The sequence below is a fragment of the Prionailurus bengalensis genome, chromosome B3, assembly GCF_016509475.1.
Source record: "Prionailurus bengalensis isolate Pbe53 chromosome B3, Fcat_Pben_1.1_paternal_pri, whole genome shotgun sequence".
Classification (NCBI taxonomy): domain Eukaryota; kingdom Metazoa; phylum Chordata; class Mammalia; order Carnivora; family Felidae; genus Prionailurus; species Prionailurus bengalensis.
This window is the reverse complement of record NC_057355.1, coordinates 111,094,807-111,114,277: the sequence shown is the minus strand read 5'-3', so window position 1 is coordinate 111,114,277 and position 19,471 is coordinate 111,094,807. Positions and strand designations below refer to the sequence as shown.

At 43.9% G+C, this 19,471-nt stretch overlaps 1 protein-coding gene and 1 long non-coding RNA gene across 11 annotated transcripts in view; one reads left to right on the top strand and one right to left on the bottom strand.

Moving 5' to 3' along the window:
- Window positions 1-19,471, bottom strand: part of SYNE2 (spectrin repeat containing nuclear envelope protein 2) — a 345,486-nt gene that overhangs the window by 97,572 nt on the left and 228,443 nt on the right. For 8 of the 10 annotated variants that reach the window (XM_043556321.1, XM_043556324.1, XM_043556329.1 and 5 more), the window contains exons 61-67: window positions 17,665-17,796; window positions 13,500-13,697; window positions 12,827-12,898; window positions 11,487-11,597; window positions 8,137-8,253; window positions 4,050-4,280; window positions 169-351 (exon numbers count right to left, since the gene is read on the bottom strand). In XM_043556321.1, coding sequence (XP_043412256.1) covers window positions 169-351; window positions 4,050-4,280; window positions 8,137-8,253; window positions 11,487-11,597; window positions 12,827-12,898; window positions 13,500-13,697; window positions 17,665-17,796 — 1,044 coding nt within the window. The remainder of the gene's footprint in view (window positions 1-168; window positions 352-4,049; window positions 4,281-8,136; window positions 8,254-11,486; window positions 11,598-12,826; window positions 12,899-13,499; window positions 13,698-17,664; window positions 17,797-19,471) is intronic. The other 2 variants (XM_043556325.1, XM_043556328.1) reach the window with 2 other exon arrangements.
- LOC122469203 lies at window positions 4,276-15,152 on the top strand. The gene is made up of 3 exons (XR_006293408.1): window positions 4,276-4,581; window positions 8,247-8,304; window positions 14,920-15,152. It is a non-coding gene; the product is annotated as an uncharacterized LOC122469203 (long non-coding RNA).

Here is a 19,471-nt window from a genome sequence, read left to right as displayed (position 1 = left end):
TCAGTAACACAAGTCAGTACAACGCTCCCTTACAGTTTGAAGATGCTTCATTCTCTCTTACGTAGTAGAATTTCTTCTGTGGCTGTCTTATCACCTCTGCCAGAATTCCTTCCTGGTGGTTCTATCAGATCATCTGCCCACTCACGTCTATACGTGGCCGTGTCTTACCTGGTCTTCATTGTATTTCTCCTGAAGCATGATCTGGACTTTTTCCAAATTGCACTTCACAGTCTTTAGCTTCAAGGAAAGAGCTTCAGCCTCCTGATGAGTGGTCCCACTGTCTCCCGGCCCCCGATCTTTGCAGCTCTCTAGCAGAGACGCAACCTTGTGCTCGATTTCTGTTAGCATGGCCTTGGAAACAAAATCGTTTCATCATTCAAGGTTTTGGTCTTGAACAAGTATTATACTCTACCTTGAGTCAGATTCACTCTGTCTACCTACCGTACACAACAAGTCTCAGAAACACAGACTGGAAGGGGCTTGGGAAAACAACAAGGACGATTTCCACATAACTCCTGAGCTTTTGGACACGGGTGCCACTGAGCCAACCCAACTTGCAGATGTCACTCCCCACAATAAACTAAGTGACTCCATCATCACTTTAGAAAATACAGCTGAATGTATCCAGCACAGCATAGTGGTTAAGAACACAGACCCTGGGGCGCCTGGCTGGCTCAGTTGGAAGAGCTCGCGACTCTTGATCTTAAGGGTAGTGAGTTCGAGCCCCGTGGTGGGTGTAGATTACTTAAGTAAACAAATAAGCGTAAACACAAAAAAAACCCCACAGACACTGGAACTAGACTCTGTGAGGTCAGATCCCAGCCCTGCCACTTAGCAGCCGGGTAAACGTGGGCACCTTCCTTTGTACGAGTGTGCCTTCAGTCGTCTGTAAAATGAGGGTAATAGCAGAACTTACCTCCTAAGGGTCCCTCGGAGGAGTTAAGAGTTAAAATCCATTCGCTCTGGCCAGTGCTCGACTAGCGTCATCTTCTCCCCACTATCCTAACCTTTTCCTGTTGCAATCCGCGTGTCGAGTAGTAATAATAATAAAAAGACAAAATTTGCACAGAAGCCTTTGAAAGTTCTTTCCCTTGATCTTTGCCTCCTCTTTTTCAAGTCAAATAAACTTCCACAACATCCGAAGAAGATCACAGAAGAAATAATTTGGAACCTAAAACACTTAGTCATTGATACCGCTGGCCAATTTACACACAGATCTAAAAATAAATCAGCCAGATGAAGTAAGTTTCCCTGTAAGTCAATGTCACTGTATTCCTCCCGACAGATCAAGTTTGCTGTCTCCTGTGGCTCTGGAGCCCACGCGGTCACGTCAACTGACTGGCATACCATATGGCAGCAACATGCAAACTCACATTCTGGCCCCGGGATCACTGGGGCTAAAACTTGGCGTGTGCCTGAGAAGTTGTTCAGCTCTTTGAGAGAAACTTAGGAAAAACTGTCCTTAAAACAGATTTTCAAACAATCTATTCTGATAACTCCTCTATCCAAGCAAACTACTTGTATCCTGTACAGACTCTTGTAAGCATAAACAATATGTAATCACAGATTTTAGAGTGGCTACAAAGAGAATGTACTATAATTTTGTGCTCTTTTCCTCCATTCAGCTTTTTTTTCTTAAAGCGAGAGCGAGAGAATGAGTGGAGCAGAGAGAGAGGGAGAGAGACAGAATCCTCAGCAGGCTCCCAACTGTCGGTGCAGAGCCCAATGCGGGGCTTGAATTCACAAACCACGAGATCATGACCTGAGCTGAAATCAAGAGTCGGACGCTTAACCAACTGAGCCACCCAGGTGCCCCACCATTTAGCTTTTTAAAAATGTTTGAGAGATGGAGGGCGAGCGAGCACGTGCACACGCTAGCATGAGCTGGGGAGGGGCGGAGAGGGAGAGAGGGAGAGAGGGAGGGAGGGGGAGGGAGGGAGGGAGAGAGAGAGAGAGAGAGAGAGAGAATATCCCACGCAGGCTCCAGGCTGTCAGCACAGAGACCAACACGGGACTCGATCTCACAAACCGCGGTCAAACCAGGTGGGACACTTTATATGCAGACAGCTGACCCCAAAACATTGAGCCAATCAGACAGAATTATCAGACATTAGCGGATCCAGAGTTTTCCAGGATGACATAATTTTTGCCGGTATAACAGAGAAACAAAACAATAGCTGTTTTGATTCACATGTTTTTAATAATCAAGGCTGAACATTTCTTCTCAAATATTAAATTACCAAATATAATTTGTTCTCGACTTATCCGTTTGTTCCTCTCCTTGGACCTTCTCCCACGGGGAACTTAATGTTTTTTACAGACTACTATAAGGCTTCTTGTAGGTTTCAGTATTAAGTTGCGCGTGCCATGGTGTTATATAAATGAGCCAAAGATGGCCCCTGCATATTGGTCCCTATGTTGCTTATTTTTTCACAGCAGGCCAGAACCATTAGCTCCAATCCTACTGGCACCAAACTCAAAGCGGGACCCTCCATCTGCCTGCCATGGTTAAGACAAACTCTGGGGCTCTAGAAGACCGTAGCCTCTCTTGCCCCCTGGAACTCTCTGACGTCACCTAGATACACGAGCCCCTCTGGATTCCTTGCTCCCCTGAGTGTCCCTTTGCCCTCCTCCCCTTCCAGGTCGGGGTCCCACCGCCATTCCAAGCCACAGCCTCTAAAAGGGCGCCTGAAGAGAGGGACCTTCCCATCCCTTAAGATCCTGCCCAAATGTTGCCCAAATAAAGCTTGCTGTGTGCTGCTGCCACCTTGTGGTTGTGTCCTTCCCTTGAGCAGCCCCCACATACTTGAGCTCTCTACAAGTGGCCTCGGGAAGGGATTCTCTCCGGTGACCTAGGAATCCGCATAGGGTCTACCCAATTGGCATATCGATCCCAGATGGCTGCAAGTGGCTGGGACTCAACGTCTCCAACACCTCAGGTTCAATTCAGCACAACGCTGCCCGATGCGGTAGCACCTTTTCCAGACTCCCCCGTGCCTCGTCATCCAGGCCAAGCAGTGGTGCTAGTATTTAAGTGAACCCACCCCATCAAGAGCTGACTTTTGGGGTCAGAGGTGGGGAGCTGCCTGGGGAAGGAGGTCAGCCTGCCCACCTGGGTCCCCCACATGAGGCAGGCGCTGGATATTGTAAGACTATGGGCCTGAGCAGAGAAAGGATAAACAAAGTTGGGCTCCCTCCAACCCCAAAACGGGCTCCAGTGGGAGGAGCTCCCTGTGGCCGGGCCAGTGTGATGAGGTACTCTCAGAGGAAGTCCTCATTCCTGGCGTCTGCTATGGCAGACACGTGAGCCAATCAGACATCAGGCCAAAGCTGGTCTCTGCACCCTCGGAGAAGACACCTCAGCCATCGTGACACTCCATTATGCTGCCGTGATGTCATCCTTCTGGCTTCTCTCTGGAGGGATACAGGGATCCCAACCTTCGGGCTGAGTCAGCAGCACTACTCAAAGTGACTAAAGGCAAGTTTATATACCTGTCTCTTCCCCACGCCCCAGCCCCAAGAAAGAGTAGGAGCATTCACAGTAAAATGGCAGCAAAGCCCTTTTACACTGTACGTGCAATCTTGCAAATGACGATATTCGGTTTCATTTCAGATGAACGAAAATTCAAAGAACTTATTATGAAAATAAATAACAGCATTTATTGAGCACTTTTTATATACTTGATACACTAGACACTGGTTCTTGTACCTTCTCTCCTTTAACCCTGTCAAAGTCCTAGGAGATAACCTACCCCATGAGAAAAACGAGGTGAAAAGCCAACATCCTCAAGTTCACAGTTAACGTGAGGGGGGGCTGGACTTGGACTCTAGATTCTAGAGCTCTTACCACGACCGACCGTCTCTCCAAATGCCCCGATTACGTAAATCTCCTCAAAGAATTACCCAGAGGACAAAAAAGTTGAGGCCAAGATAAACACAGGGGGCAGAGTAACAGGAAGAGACACACTGCTGCTTTAAAGGAAATTCACCCATTCTTGGCAGGTGATTGGTGAAGAGGCAGGCCACCAACTCTGGCCCATCGGCCTTACCTGGCACCCTACCAGCTGCTGTTCCACCAACTGCTGCATGTCCGCGTTTAATGTTTCCGGCTCGAATGCCACGTTGGCTTGGTGCAGCCACAGCTCCAGCTCGGCCACCTGGGTCTTGCAAGCATGGAGGATGTCTGCAGGCTTCAGCCCGGGTTTCTCCACCGTGGCCTCAAAGTCCCCGTGCTCGTCAGAAAAGCCCAGAGCTGCGGCCTTGAGAGGTCGTGTGGCGCCCTAAGATAAACCCAAGGATAATCCAGCAGTGAAAAGCCACGGAGTCCAAAGTTTTCAGGGCTGAACTCGCAAGAACCTGTGAACTTCCAGCATTTCCCCAGTTAAAAGAAAACAAATAAGGGCAGAAGAAATAAGAAAGAGAAAAGAGAAATGCACCTCCACGCTCATGGCAACAATCACGTGACCCGGTGCCCCAGGTTTCCAAGGAGCTGATCTGCATGTATACAGGTAGTGTTCCCAGGCACGGAGGACGCAAATGGGCTCGCAGTTCATTAAACAGCAAGTGGGCCCCAGGAGACAGGTGAGTGTGAGGGGAGAGGGTGTGCATGTGGGTGTGCGTGTCTGAAACTTTTCAGCGAATTGGCCAGCGTTTGAATTTGTGTGACACATGATTAAGCAATGCTTACATTGCTGTGAGCTCTGATCTAACAGAAAAAAAGGGCTCTTGACACATGGGCTGGGATACAAGGTTACGTTAGAGTAGGTTAGAAATATTTTAGCGCTCCCCCCCCCCCCCCCCCCCCGCCAACATACATGCTACTACTACTCATCTAAATTTCTCCCTATTAAAAGTAGCTTGAGTCAAATAAAGAGCTTCGGTGGGGTAATCTGGACATTTTCCTCCTAGCCTTCAGAGAGAATACCTGAAACAAATTTTCACCATCTAGATACTCAAATATTATTAAGGACTAGATGCTTCTAGTAAAAGACAGCATGATGTAGGACATGTTCTGTTTACACTGAGAATACCTGGGTTGCTTACCAGTCCAAAAGAAAAATGTCTTCCAGATACCAAGTCCAGGCATTCTATTAATAATATATTAGATATTTTCAATTTGGAAGTAAAAGATGATCTGATATAGAGACATATTTGCTTCCAACATCCTTTTCCAGAATATTGGAAGATTCTATCGACCGTTCTAGAGAAATGCCTCTAGGGATAAGGATCGGTGTTTTGCGCTAAAAATTATTGATCTCAAGAAATATTTTATCAATTAAGATTATGCTGAAATACGAAGTTTTCTATATAAGACTCTGCTAACATTAGCATCTAACAATGGGGATTGTTCACAAGTGTATACCCTCCTTCAACTCAAATGCACATTTCCCAGTGCCTGTAGAATTTTATTTAAACAGACAGCTTTCAGTACAACAGAAGTAAACAAAATAGGCAGGTGGTAACAAAAACATGCAGGGTGTGAAAATACCCCTTTTTCACACACATGGGGAGTATCAGGAAAGCTGGCTTAGCAGAAGTTGTACTTGTTCCCCTTGACCATTAACTTCACGTATGTTTGCTCTTTTCTGCCAAAACGCACTTTCTCCCTTGCCTTCATCAGTATTTTTTATTTTTTTTTCAAGAATCCCCTTCTTTTTTTTTATTTTTATTTTTTTTTTAAATTTTTTTTTTTTTTTCAATGTTTATTTATTTTTGGGACAGAGAGAGACAGAGCATGAACGGGGGAGGGGCAGAGAGAGAGGGAGACACAGAGTCGGAAACAGGCTCCAGGCTCTGAGCCATCAGCCCAGAGCCCGACGCGGGGCTCGAACTCAGACCGCGAGATCGTGACCTGGCTGAAGTCGGACGCTTAACCGACTGCGCCACCCAGGCGCCCCAAGAATCCCCTTCTTAAGGAGGTCTTCCCTTGCCCTGTGATTCTCGGCAGAGTCGGGTCTACGCTTGGATTCAGCTGGTTTCAATTTTCTTTTTGAATTCTGGTTTTTTTTAAATGTTTATTTTGAGAGCGAGCAAGCAGGGGAGGGACAACGAGAGAGAGAGAGAGAGAGAGAGACAGACAGACAGACAGACAGAGAATCCCAAGTGGGCTCCACGCTGTCAGTGCGCAGCCCCACACGGGGCTTGAACTCACGAACCATGAGATCATGACCTGACGCTTAACCCACTGAGCCACCCAGGTGCCCTTTAATTGATTTCTTTTAAAAAGCAACACCTGTGTGTACGGCCAGACACCCAATTGCTAGTCATCTGATTGTTTTCTTGTTTTCAGGTATTGCTATAATTTAGTGGCAAAGCTTTTAGGATCCTCTTTTTTTTTTGTCACCTGAGGTAACAATCAGTAATATTAATTAATTAGTCTGTAATAACAGATTTACCATCCACCTTCTTTATTTATTCAAAAACATGATCGGAGCACCTAATCGTATACCACACACATTTTTTAATGGCAATATTGAATTTCATTGCTTTTTCACTCACTGAATTAATCAGAAAACAAGGAAGCTGGATCACTAATCTGGGTTTTATTTGCTAGTTATTTAAAACCGAAAAGAATCCAAAGGTGAATGGGAGAAAAAAAGAACATTTGCAACCATAGAAACCGCAATAGCTAAAGGTGGCCTGGGAAACCTGCCAGTAACCAGTTCACCCACCTCTTTTCATAGTCAAAGAAACCCAAGTTCGTTTATCGCTTAAGCAATTCACACACCTCCCTTTTCACCACATTGCTTCTCAGAAGCTCAGGCCCAGACATAAGTTAATCGCCTGAGGTCACAAGGCTCTGCTATCTTTTAGCCTAGAGTCTACAGTTTTTTCCACAATCACACCCCTGCTGAATATCTTCTCTAAATGATAGCCCCAAATTCTAAAAGCAGAAATGATTTAAGTGGGTATTTTATGACAGTACATCTTGAGGGGCTAAAAAGTATTACCACCATTTCTCGTTAAAGAGAATCATGGCATTTCTACCGCATAATTGTAAATTAAACTACCTCTCTTTTGGGCTCTAGGGCCAGACTCCCATGCTAAGTGTGATACACAGATCCTCTCATTATCGCCCATCACAAGCCCTCATTATTTCCAGTGTACAGATGAGGAAATTGAGGCACAGAGAGGTGATTCAGATTGCCTGTGGTCACCCAACAAGTAAGCAGAAGCAGGATTCAATCCCTGATTTCCATTATGCCTTGGGGTCTCCAAGTCCACATTCTTCTCGTGACCTTGCCAATGCTCTCCTATCTAATTTGCCTCTCAGTTCGTGAATGTCCTACTGCTTGGTTTCCGCAGCAACAGGATTCCGTTAAAATGCAGGTGAATTTTCTGGCGGTGGCTGTATGTCATGCCAAAATACCAACCCTTTAAATTTACCCCTTAATATTTTACAGTCAATTCTACAAACACCCGTAAGTCCCCCCCCCCCCCCCCCCCCCCCCCCACGAGCACCACAACACACACATACACTTGTTCTGAAAGGCAGGATTGCCTGGCTCAAGTGCAATACCCAAGTGCACCTGCACGAACACTAGCCATGCCGCTGGGATGGCGTGGTGGCGGTGTATTCTGAGGCCAAACCTACCCGGGTTTCACGTCTTTCAGTACTAAACGTTCAAATTAGGAAGGCAGTTGGGAATAGCCTAGGTTTGACTCCTCACTCCTCCATTCACCAGCTGTACCTCCACTCTTTAAATTTTGATTCCCTCCTTTGTAAACTTATGGTAGCTACTAATCTACCGTATTTAATCTTGAGGAATAAGCAGCAAGCCTAAATGCTTCTTATGGGATAGGCAGTTAATCAATATTAGCTCCCCTCCACCTCCGGGGCCCTCACCAGTTATGTGGACAGAAGAAAGAAATAGTTGTTAGTGGAAAGGCTTGTTCATCCTGACAACTAGGTAGCAAGCAGTAAATGATTCATCGCTCTGTGCCGTGCTTACTTTCGATGTCAACATCGATGGCAAACCTTCCAGTTCGCCAGCTTCACGGCACACGTGAAAATGTTAAAGTTCACAAAGAACTCTTGGCTTGATACACCAAATGTTGCAGAACACAGAAAGCTGGTCATCCCTGGGTGCTCGTCCAGGTGCCTGAGTAGTTTGCTTGTTACCAACAGGGACTTACCTCTTCTGTTTGGTTGGGACTCAGGGAAAATTCTGGGCCTTGCTCAGCGTTTACGGAGTCTGGCACAAGAACTTGTGCCATAGCATTCTCACATGTGCTTATTTTCTCAGTAGCCTCCTGTAAAGAAAAGAACCAGAGGTCCAGAAAATTTCCTGCCCTTGCTGCCAGGTGAGTTACTTTTCCTGCGCTAGCTCATTTTACATTCTCGCATGGCTGCAGAAGTGTCCAGAAAAGTCCAGCACATGTAGAGAAACGTTTATTCGTTAGGAAAAAAAACAAAAAAACAAAACAAAAAAACCCCCCCAAAACCCAACTTCCTCAAGTTTGTCTTTATTTGAAAGATTTAAATTTTCCAAAGCTCTCTAGCAAATGAGGAGCATATAAGGAAATCTACAGAATTCTGTATTTAAGTGGATTAACATGAGAACTAAAATTAAATGAAATTATATGGTAAAGGCATTTCAAATAATAGGGGAAAGATCAATTTACTAAATTTGGGAACTACTCAGGTATTTCACAAAAAAAATAACTGAATCCTTGTCTTACTTCTAATAATGGATTCTAATTGTATCTAAATTTAAATGTAAAAGTTATACTCTAAGAATCCTTGAAAAAAAAAAAGAGTGAATCTTTTCTAATCTAGGAGTGGGGAAGGACTTTGAAAGCATGAAAATAAAAGGAAACACTCCTGGTATTAGCAGCCTAAGAAATAAAATAATAGTATTACCACAAAAAGCATCATAACCGAAGTTAAAAATAAAACAACAAACTGGATAACAGCTTACAATGTGTTAATATCCTGAATATATTAGTTACTCTTATAAGTCAGTATGGAAAACATCAACCCTTTTGTAGAGAAAAAAGTCAAATGGCATGAACAAGCAGTTCATAAAAGAAGAATACAAAAGGCAATAAACACTTAGATAGTCAACATTCTTAGAATGTAAATGTAATTTAGACCACTGGAGAAGTTTGGCTAAAGTTGAAAATATCCAATATCAGCTTGAGGTCAAGAAAGAGGCATTTCCATGTACTCCTGGCAGGAATAAAATTGAAACAGTCTTTCTAGAGGGCAGTTTAAGAATATGGGTTATATTTTAAATGGATATATACTCCGATCCAGCACTCCCATTTATTAGGTTAACCAAGGTTAAACAATGGGAAACTAGGATATATACACAAATAATTAACATCACGTGGTGGGAAAGGTGTGGCTGTTCTAATCGACCAATCGTGCTTGTTCTACTTACAAGTTGCATGATCTTAGACAAGACAACTGGAACTCGGAGCCTTTACTTTATCTTTAAAGTGGGAATATAACCTACCTCACTCATGCATGTGATTACCAAGCAAGATGACACATATAAAGCATCTAGCAGTTCCTACCAAAACATTACTTTTCGGCTTCTTGTACTGAAAACGATCGCTGCTATTAGAAAGGTAACAACCAAGAACTAAAGGGAAAGCTTAGATAAATTGGAAAGGGAGGACAGCATCATGAAGAATCTGGGATGCCAGGCTAAGAAGAATGCATTTTAGCAGATAATCAGAATCCATGAAAGATTTCAGCATAGCAGTAATAGTTTTAGGAAAAGTCATCAGTGACTATTGTAGAAGATGTATATTTTATTTTAGGAAAAATAACTAGAGGCGGTAAACCCAAATAGAAGGCTACTCCAACAAAAGTCCAGGGCAGAAGTCACAATTGCCTGGAATAGGATGATGGCAAAATCATGGGAGGAGAAGAATGTAAAGATTGAATGGACATCACCTGGCCACTGATTAGATATGAAAGTGAGGTATCTAAGAGGACTCTCAAGTTTGTCTTAGACTCTGAGGGAACAGTGGTGCTATAAACAGACGTCGAAAAATTAGGAGGAACTAGTTTTGAAGGAAACTTGACAAAATGGGTTTGAGATGAAAGAAAATACATGCAAAAAGAGAAATCCATCAGGAAGGTAGAAATGTAAAACAGAATTAAAGGAAAGGTCAAGACAAGAGATTTGATGGGATCACTGGCAGAGGGAGGACCAAACCTGTGGGAGGAGATAAAACTGCCCTGAGGGAAAGAGAAGGAAGAGAACAGAACCCTGGAAGGGGCAAGTGAAGGGGATGGGGGAGGGGCTGCAGGTAGGTGAGACAAGAAAGTGCAGAATTAAGAAAGTCAAAGGGTCCCTCATTTCAGGAAGAGATGTTGCTAGTGTCTAATGCTGGAGAGATCAATAAAGATGAGGACAAACAAAAGGGCACTAAACTGATGTTCCAGAAGGTCAATGGCAGTTTGAATAGAGCCAGGGGCAAAAACTTGATTACAAAAGGGGCCAAAGGTGAGGAGGCCAAGTAAAGATTTTGAGAGGTGAATGAGAAGCAGCACAGTAACTGACTGACCCGGAAGCAGGATCAAGACAGTCAATGCATTAAAGTACCATGCTGAGCCCAGTACAGGACAGAAACACGTAAAACATGACGCTCTTGCCATTCACCAAACCGTGTCAGGTGTACGCATAAAAATGTGGTAAGTCATAAGTGAGGTTCAGCATGCTATCAGAATGAAGGGAGACAGAGGTTTCTTGGAGGAAGTCAAAGTTGAGACGGCCTTTGTGGATGAGGAGGAAGTCTACCTCCTGGGGAGGGGGAGACCGAATACTTCTCAGACTGAGAGGGAAGGAACCAGTCAAGAGGTAGAGACTGGAGCTACAGGTCTAGGCAGAACCCTGTGTGGAGGTGTCACGAAACAAGTGGCCTGGGGGCTAGGGCAGAGGGTAGCCCTGGACAGGAGACGGGAACAGGAGGCATTATGGATCACAATGATGCTGGGATGTTTCAGGCACAAGGGGAAAACATCACTTTCATGTTAATTTCTGATGATTTTCTAAGTTGAGGGCATTTGCCCTCGAGTTTGAGAGGTTGGAGAAGATTTAGAAGGTCATAGAGCAAAACAGACATGAATACGCATTATGCACTACTCTGTTCAAAAAGAGGATTATGGGGAGACCCCTCGCCACAATGACTTCCAAAAGAGAGGCGTGTTAGATGCTTTGAAACACTACAGTGAACCTTTTGAAGGGGGGCTCCTTTGAGTTATCTGTTTTGTTAGTCTCAATTCTCACATATGGAGTGCTTAGAAAATACTCTCCTGTTATCACCAAGCACCCAATAGAACTGCAAATAATAAGCAAGTACTTGGCTGTTTTTGAATTTGTGAAGACATAACGGTGAGAAACTTAAAAAAATTCAGCCCAGACAGCTTCCCCCCCTAAGCAATGTTTCAAACAAGAAATTCTTCGGACTTACTTCCCTTACTATCCCTGCCAGCTCCCAACCACCGAGTGTATTCTACTCAAAACTACCTGAATGATGGTTCCAGAGGACGAGGATGCTCTGTCTTCCTCCATGTCCTGGTCGTGCTTGCAGAGTAAAGACCAAGATCCGGAAGATCGCTCTGTCGTCTTCTCTCCATTCTAACACAGTAACCAACTGATTAGCAAAGAAGTAATTTCCTACCATCCTAAGAGCATCCTACTCCTCTCTCACACAAAACTCAGTTCACCAGGCAGTACGACTGTAGCCCTTAATTCCCCCTCTCCCTCCATTTGTCATCTCCTTCTCTGGCTAACTAAATCGTAGGGGTCCAAATGGGCTTGCTCTTCCCGAAGCCTAAAAAACACTCTGAAAAGTTGGAAGGCAGCTCACAGCACTCAAAAAAGGATCTTTAAAACCGTGCTTTAGGAATTTGATCTGCTTTGGTAAATGTAACCTTAAACGCCATCTTTAAAATAACAGCCTGATAAACGTGTATTCTTGCTACTGTCAGAGACAGACAATGGTTATGGTAAATAGATCAGCTCAGAGGCAAACGCAGGTCTTAAATTAGAACCACGCTGCCTCCACTCTCCTCTCGCCCCGGAGCCTCCTCGGTTCTCATAATTGCCTCTGCCGTGGGGGGACATAATCAGATTACGAAGTTGTCTGACGGACTGAGCTGCAGGAAGCCTCTACTCTCCCTTGCCCTATCTACTCGGTTCCAGTGGCCTCGTCTTTAGGAAAGCAGGTGGTTCTGTGTGACAAAGGAGCTATTTAACAATCCATAAAATGAGCACAGAAAGCGTCTAGCGATTACACGTGAGATAGAGAGACGATAAATTGGTGCAATTTTCTCCTCTTCGGCACAAGAGCCACTGTAACTTTTGTCTTTAGGGTATGAAATGGAAATCGATACCAGGTAAGACAATTGTAAACTGTCTCATTCAATCAGCTCTAATGAAGCGGTAAGGATCAGTAGAAGCGTAAGTTGCTAACGCAACTCTTCATATCCTTGGCAATGCTGTCTCAGACGAAAAAAGAAACCTGGAAGAATAAAGTTCTAAAGAGCACACTAGAAGCCCCCACCAGACAACATACTCTGAAAATTTCAGAGAATGTACTCGGAAGTCAGGATATGACCGAGAACTTCATTTTCTCCCACATGCCAACAAGTGTGTGTGGTTTACATTTATCCCACTCAGGCATGAAGTAGATTCAGATGCACTTAACGTTAATAATGTAAGAGAACAGCTTCAATCACCCTTATCAAACATCGGCATTCAATTTAAAAATCCTTGTGTTCCTATTCATTGTAAGCTCTTCCCATTGACCTTCTTTTAGAGATTTCGGTTCTAACGAAACTTGATGAGAAAATCAGGTTCCTTACTTCACTCTTCAGGGAGCTCTCTTCCGCCTCTTCCTTGAGCGCCGGCAGGAAAGACATGGAACTTTTGTTCAACTGAAAGGCACAGCACAAATACTTGCAGCCAGGTTGCGGTTCAACATCATCAGGATCCTGGCCTGGCTGTGCTTTTATGCAGCTAATTTTTTACTCGCTTGATTCAAGATGCCCACCCACCCAAGCAGCCTCCGGGTGAGGCAACTTTCAGCTAATCCCGCCACTTATCGTGACTCGGTCAAATCTTTGATCATTTTCACCTGCATTGCCCTCTCTGGCCCCTCATCCATCAGTTGAGAATGTGATCCCCTGGTGTGGACTCAGGGGGCTTAGAGTGGTGCTGGATCCATTTCTGAGTTTGCACTGGGCTGATTGGTGAGGACAAAGACACTTCACGGGCGACTCCCACCCACCTGCCCGTGGAATTTCATACACACCTCCTTCAGTAACTCAGGCATAAAAATTCCGGGTTGAGTCCAGAACAGACACACCCCAAGGGTTTATATTCCCTAGCGAGCAATCTCAGGCACAGTATCTCCACTTTAAAAAATTCCTGTAGGCCATCGACATAGATGCCACAGGTTTTTCAGCTGAAAAAATAACCCCAATTTAATACTCTCGTGAAAAGGCGGGACCAGCATTAGCCTAAAGTCTTACCCACCTTCCACTCAGAGCCCTCCCTCTCAGCCACTCCTTCCTCTTCTGAGGTTCCGGTTGATGGCATTTCTTGTTCTAATTCTTGCTGGTCCCGCTGTAAATGCTGGTGAAGGTTTAGTATGGCAGCCTTCAGGTCCACCAACAGGTCCTCTTTCTTCTGGTTCAAACTCAGAATCTGCTGTTCCATACCTTCAATTTCTCCCTGTGCGGAGAGAGAGTTTGCATTGCATTGGGCGGTCTGAGGCCTGTGCATGCCCTCGGGAGCTGTGTCGCTCGGTAGAAGGCAGGACGAGTTTCCTATGCTGTTTGGCAGGCAGCACCAGGAGCGAGTGTCTGCCTGGGCACAGGTCCTCCCCATCCTGGCAGCGTTTCCAAGTGACCTGGTGAGCACTTATGAGCTCACTTATAGGATGACTTAGGCTCACCTGACACTTGGTCTATCAATTCTCTGGGAGGAGGGTCAAGCCAAGGCTCAGAGATTTGTAACAAGCTTCCTGGGGGGCCTGGCATATGCAGTCACCGATCTAGTGACAACAGGACTGACTACCCGAATTCATAGGCTCAGGGCCTGGAAAGCTTCTCAGGAGATCTGTAAGCAGACTAACATTCAGGAACCACTGAGAGAAAACAGGGTGAGAAATCTCAGGCTTCCGTCATTGCTTCCGAAGCGTTCTTTAGTATTACAGAATTCGTTTACTTTTTCCTCACAAAGTTTCCTACCAAATGGGAATAAACAAGCAAATAAAGGTAGTGTTATGTGTCACTTACCATGGGAATGATGGACAGATGATTTAAAGCTTTATAACGTGACTTTAAAAATTTGTATGACTGGGGGCCCCTGCCTGGCTCAGTCGGCTAAGCGTCTGACTTCGGCTCAGGTCCTGATCTCGCGGTTTGTGAGTTTGAGCCCCACACGGGGCTCTCTGCTGTCAGTACAGAGCCAGCTTCGGACCCTCTGTCCCCCACCTCTCTCTGTCCCTTCCCTGCTCTCGCATATGTGCTCTGTCTCTCTCTCAAAAATGAATAAACAAAAAAAGCTTTTAAAATTTCTTGTATGATTGATGTGTGGGAATAAAATGTCTTGTACGTGGGTAGAAGTACAGTTTGTCTGTCTAAGACGAATATAGAATATCAGAATCGTAGATTTGGAGGAGAGAGCAGGTGTCTGATCTAGCATCCTCCTCTCTAGCACCCCTGAAAGGCATCATTCCATCTCTGCATGAGCCTTGCAGTGAACGCTGCATCAGAAGACAACCTGCTCCTTATCAGCAAAGCTTCACGTATTGGAGTTCTGTTCCTAACACAGTCCTTAAACTCCTGTTCATTTGTTTCCTCCTTCCTCCTTTCTTTCCATCTATCGATCCATCCACCCTACACACATTCATAGAATCATTACTTCTTTTTTTTTTTTTTTTTTTTTACAGAGAAATTTACTATGTCTCCAAGTGTAAGTGAGGGTTCTGAAGTCCAGAGAGGTGATTTTTCCAGGGCTGCAGCTAGCCAGTGACAGAGCACAGACCTGGACTTCCTGACATCCCACCTCCACGGTCTCCTGCTCCTGCCTACATTTGGACACCAATAACCCTCGTCTGTCTGAAGTTAAACTTCTTGTGATTGGTTTGGGAAACGATAACTGAATTAAAAAGGAGTTGGCAGTGCTGTGTGCGTGTGTCCATTTTCAATAAACACTAAACTTCAGAGGTATAATGCCTCCCAGCAGACATAATACTATAGCCATTGGAAGAACCCTAAGTGAAAAAAAAAAGAACAGTCTGCATACCACAATTATGGATGCGCAGTAGGGCACAGAGCAGCCACTCTCAAAGTGGCATCTGCAGACTGCTGGGGGTTCACATTCTATGAGGTCAAGGTCATTTTCAAAATAATACTAAAACGTTATTTGCCCTTTTCACTCTGTTGACATTTTTCACTATATGCTACGACAAAAGCAGTGGTGGGTACAACCACTGACACTTTATACGGATCAAGGCAGGGACATCAACTATATGAGTTACTAGATTATTCGCTCTCATGTGCTTAACTGTAAAAAACAAAGAAAAAGCCAGTTCACTTAAGAATACCCTAGAGAAAGAACATGCGTTTCTAATATTCTGTGGGACACAACAGAAAGCACGCATAAAGCTCTTTCCCTGTGTGCCCAAGTATGATGGCTGAGAAAAAGCTCTGTGTGATTATTTACGTTTTGCGCTGAACTACATTTTCATACAACGCTATTTTTACTTGGAAAAAAAAACAGCTACTAAGCTATACGTATATATAAATACTAACAGATTTTTCTGAAGAGATAAATGTTAATATTAATAAATGTGAATTTTTAACACTGACTACTGAAATGTGGACATATTTGGAGTATCTATGTAACTAGCAAAACGGTATTTTTCTTTTTTTTTTTTTAATTTTTTTTTAATGTTTATTTATTTTTAAGACAGAGAGAGACAGAGCAGAGCATGAATGGGGGAGGGTCAGAGAGAGGGAGACACAGAATCCGAAACAGGCTCCAGGCTCTGAGCTGTCGCACAGAGCCCAACGCAGGGCTCGAACTCACGGACCGCGAGATCATGACCTGAGCCGAAGTCAGCCGCTTAACCGACTGAGCCACCCAGGCGCCCCAAAACGGTATTTTTCTAATGATCAAGCATGACGTCATAAAGCCATGCATGGCTGGGAGAGCCATTCAAAGTACAAAGAGACCAAAGGATCTTAATATAAGAGTGTGAAAAGTTCATTGACAGGACTTGGGATTCCATTTAGCAGCAAACCTGTGAGTAACTTCTACTTGTTGGAGCTTAGTGTAGTTTCAAAGAATGTTCACAATTATTCAGAAGGGTTATGAAAACATTCCTTTCTTTTCAAGTACATGTTGTTGAGAGGTTGGACTGTTTTTACACACTCCAAACTAAACTACATACCTCAACAGATGGAATGTAGAAGCGATGAGAATCTAGCTGTCTTCTACCAAGGCAGACATTTCAGAGATTTGCAAAAACGTAAAACAACATCACTCTTCTCACTACGTTTTCTTTTGGAAAATGTGATTTCTTCCACAAAAGATACGTTATTTCTATCAGTATGTACTAGGTTTGTTATTGTCATTAAAAAAAATTTTTTTTTCAACGTTTATTTATTTTTGGGACAGAGAGAGACAGAGCATGAACGGGGGAGGGGCAGAGAGAGAGGGAGACACAGAATCGGAAACAGGCTCCAGGCTCCGAGCCATCAGCCCACAGCCTGACGCGGGGCTCGAACTCACGGACCGCGAGATCGTGACCTGGCTGAAGTCGGACGCTTAACCGACTGCGCCACCCAGGCGCCCCGTTATTGTCATTTTAAAATAAACTAAATTATTCTTACATTTCTGAGTTTTCATTTCTTTCTATCTCAGTAGAGATGATTCATATAAACAAAAGCTTGTTGGGGCCTTAAAATTTTTTAACGTAATGGGAAATCGGACATATTTACAATACTGAGTCTTTACTGTTGAGTCTGCCTTACTGAGTCCAACACCTAATAGGTGTGTGAGTCACCTTGGACCCCTCCGTAAGTCACTTGCCTTAGGTCTCACAGCTAGCCAGTGTTGCAACGTGGCTTTGAATACCATAGCGATCGCCTGCCCAAACCAACCTGATGGTAGGATAGAAGCAGCTCTTTACAATCCTTGGCATACCATCAGGATTTTTTTAATAGAAGCACTAATTCGAAAACAAAGACTGAGAAAAAAAAAAATCTCTAGCGATAGAGGGTTAACCTACACACCACTGTAACTGGGCCCCACAGGATACTGTTAATTGTGACGCATGGAAATGCTAGTTAGTGTATGAAACTCTTCATTACAACAGTGGTCAGGGTCGTTACCTGTGAAGCCCAGCCTGCCCACACTGCCTGCCCCCTATCTCAGAAAGCTAGACGTAAAGTCAGGTTGCCCAACTTTCCTGTGTTCCATCAGCTTCTTCAGTAGTGGAGCAAATTCAGACCCCAATGCACCTATTTTATGAAATAGGAATGTATAAAGTCAATACATACATAATATACCTTCAACCGGAAGAAAGAAGTAGGAAATACACCGGACCATCACGAAGGCTTCTAGACACCGATGGCTTAGTAAGTGATCATTGAAGGAACAGCAGGGCAAATAAATTAAAGAAACATACCTGTACCTGTGGCAGGTTGGCAGTTTGGTCTGGTGATATATGTTCATGGGAGAACTCGGCTGAATAATTATTTAAGATCTGCTTCAAATTTTCTATTTCCTCATTGCATTCATTAGTCTGTTTTATGACCATCTATAAAATAACCCCCCCAAAAGAAGAATCTTTGTCATAACCTAAGGACTAGATTAATGGGTTACTTCCAATGTCCAACCCCACCACAAGTTTCAATTAATGACAGCAAATACAAACCCATATAGATTGCAATAGAAAATGGTAGCCTAAATACAGAGAGGAATGTTTGTAAAGCTGGCACCTGACTTTCTTGCTCTACTAGATGCCAGGACACCTTGGGCAGTGCTTGGAGTACAAGCATAATAAGACACACCTTTGCTCTTAGTATTTCCAGTCTAGTGGGCTTATTCTGGGAAGCATTTTTTATGGCATGTTAACATCCAGGTGCCAAGTTCTATGAAATTACTGCTATGTCATAACATGCTATTTTAATGCACACTCCATGTGATGTTTTCTATACTAGAAGGGTGATATTACTGGTTCAGAGTGGAAAGGGCATCTGATTTGAAAGATGATGAATTTTCCCATTCCCGTCATATCCTCACCTGGTATCCCTTGGGGATCTGTGATGTACATTTTATGAGTAAGAGGTACAGGGTTCAAGAGCAGTCTGAGTTTGCAGGAAAAGGCAAAATTAACCAGAACAATACACTGAATCTAGTGTTAAGGAAGTAGTGAAGCTCACATCTATTTGTGTACTAAATTGTATGATCAAAGTATGACGGAAAGATAAAGTATAGATGTTTCCTTGGTATGCTACACAATGAAGCAAATGCCTTTTAAAACTGCAAAGTTTCGGACCAACACAAAATTCTTCCTTGTAGGGCACCTGGGTGGCTCAGTAGATCGGGTGGCTGACTTCAGCTCAGGTCGTGATCTCACAGCTCAAGAGTTCGACCACGCATCGGGCTCTGTGCTGACAGCTCGGAGCCTGGAACCTGCTTTGGATTCTGGGTCTCCCTGTCTCTCTGCCCCTCCCCCGCTCACATTCTGTCTGTCTCTCAAAAATAAACATTAAAAAAAAACCTTTCTGAAAATTTTCTTTGTATTTTCTTTAATATTTAACCATAATTTTGGCTGTGAGCTGGAAATAAATAACTACGTTCGCTGCACACACCTGTTACCCCACCCTCGATAATGAGCTACATCCTATTACCCACCCCACCCCCCAAATAACTTGTCTTGTTTTCCACGGTGAGGGCACTTAAAATGTCCAGCCAAAGTAGGACTTGAAAGAAATGTACCAGATTCTAATGATTTTCATCACCAGCGTCTTACTTAATTTTGAAATATATGAGATGACACTTGATTTCCACGAGCACAATAACGTGGAAAATTTTAGCAGCACAGTCTGATACCTTACTCGGCACAAAATAGAATTTCCTCTTCTATTTTCCCCTTCTCATCCTGTGAAGAAACCCCTTAAAAGTATAGTTACAACTGTTATTTTCTTTTCCTGACCAGGAAACCAATAAAGCACAAAAAAAGCTTAAAAATAATAGATCAAACTGTCTCTTTCTTTCTGTTTTCTTCTCTTTATAATATCAAAAAGGAGTACACAGAGTGCCAGATCTTTTCTCCTCCCCGTGGGTGCTAGACATCAGCTGATGAGCCAGGACAGAGAGATTTTATGAGCTAAGACTCAAACCAGAGATTACAGTATTCTCCAATCTTAGGAGAACACAGAGTAGCCAGCTAAATGGCAATGAAATTGAAGAGGGAGAAAGAGACAGCA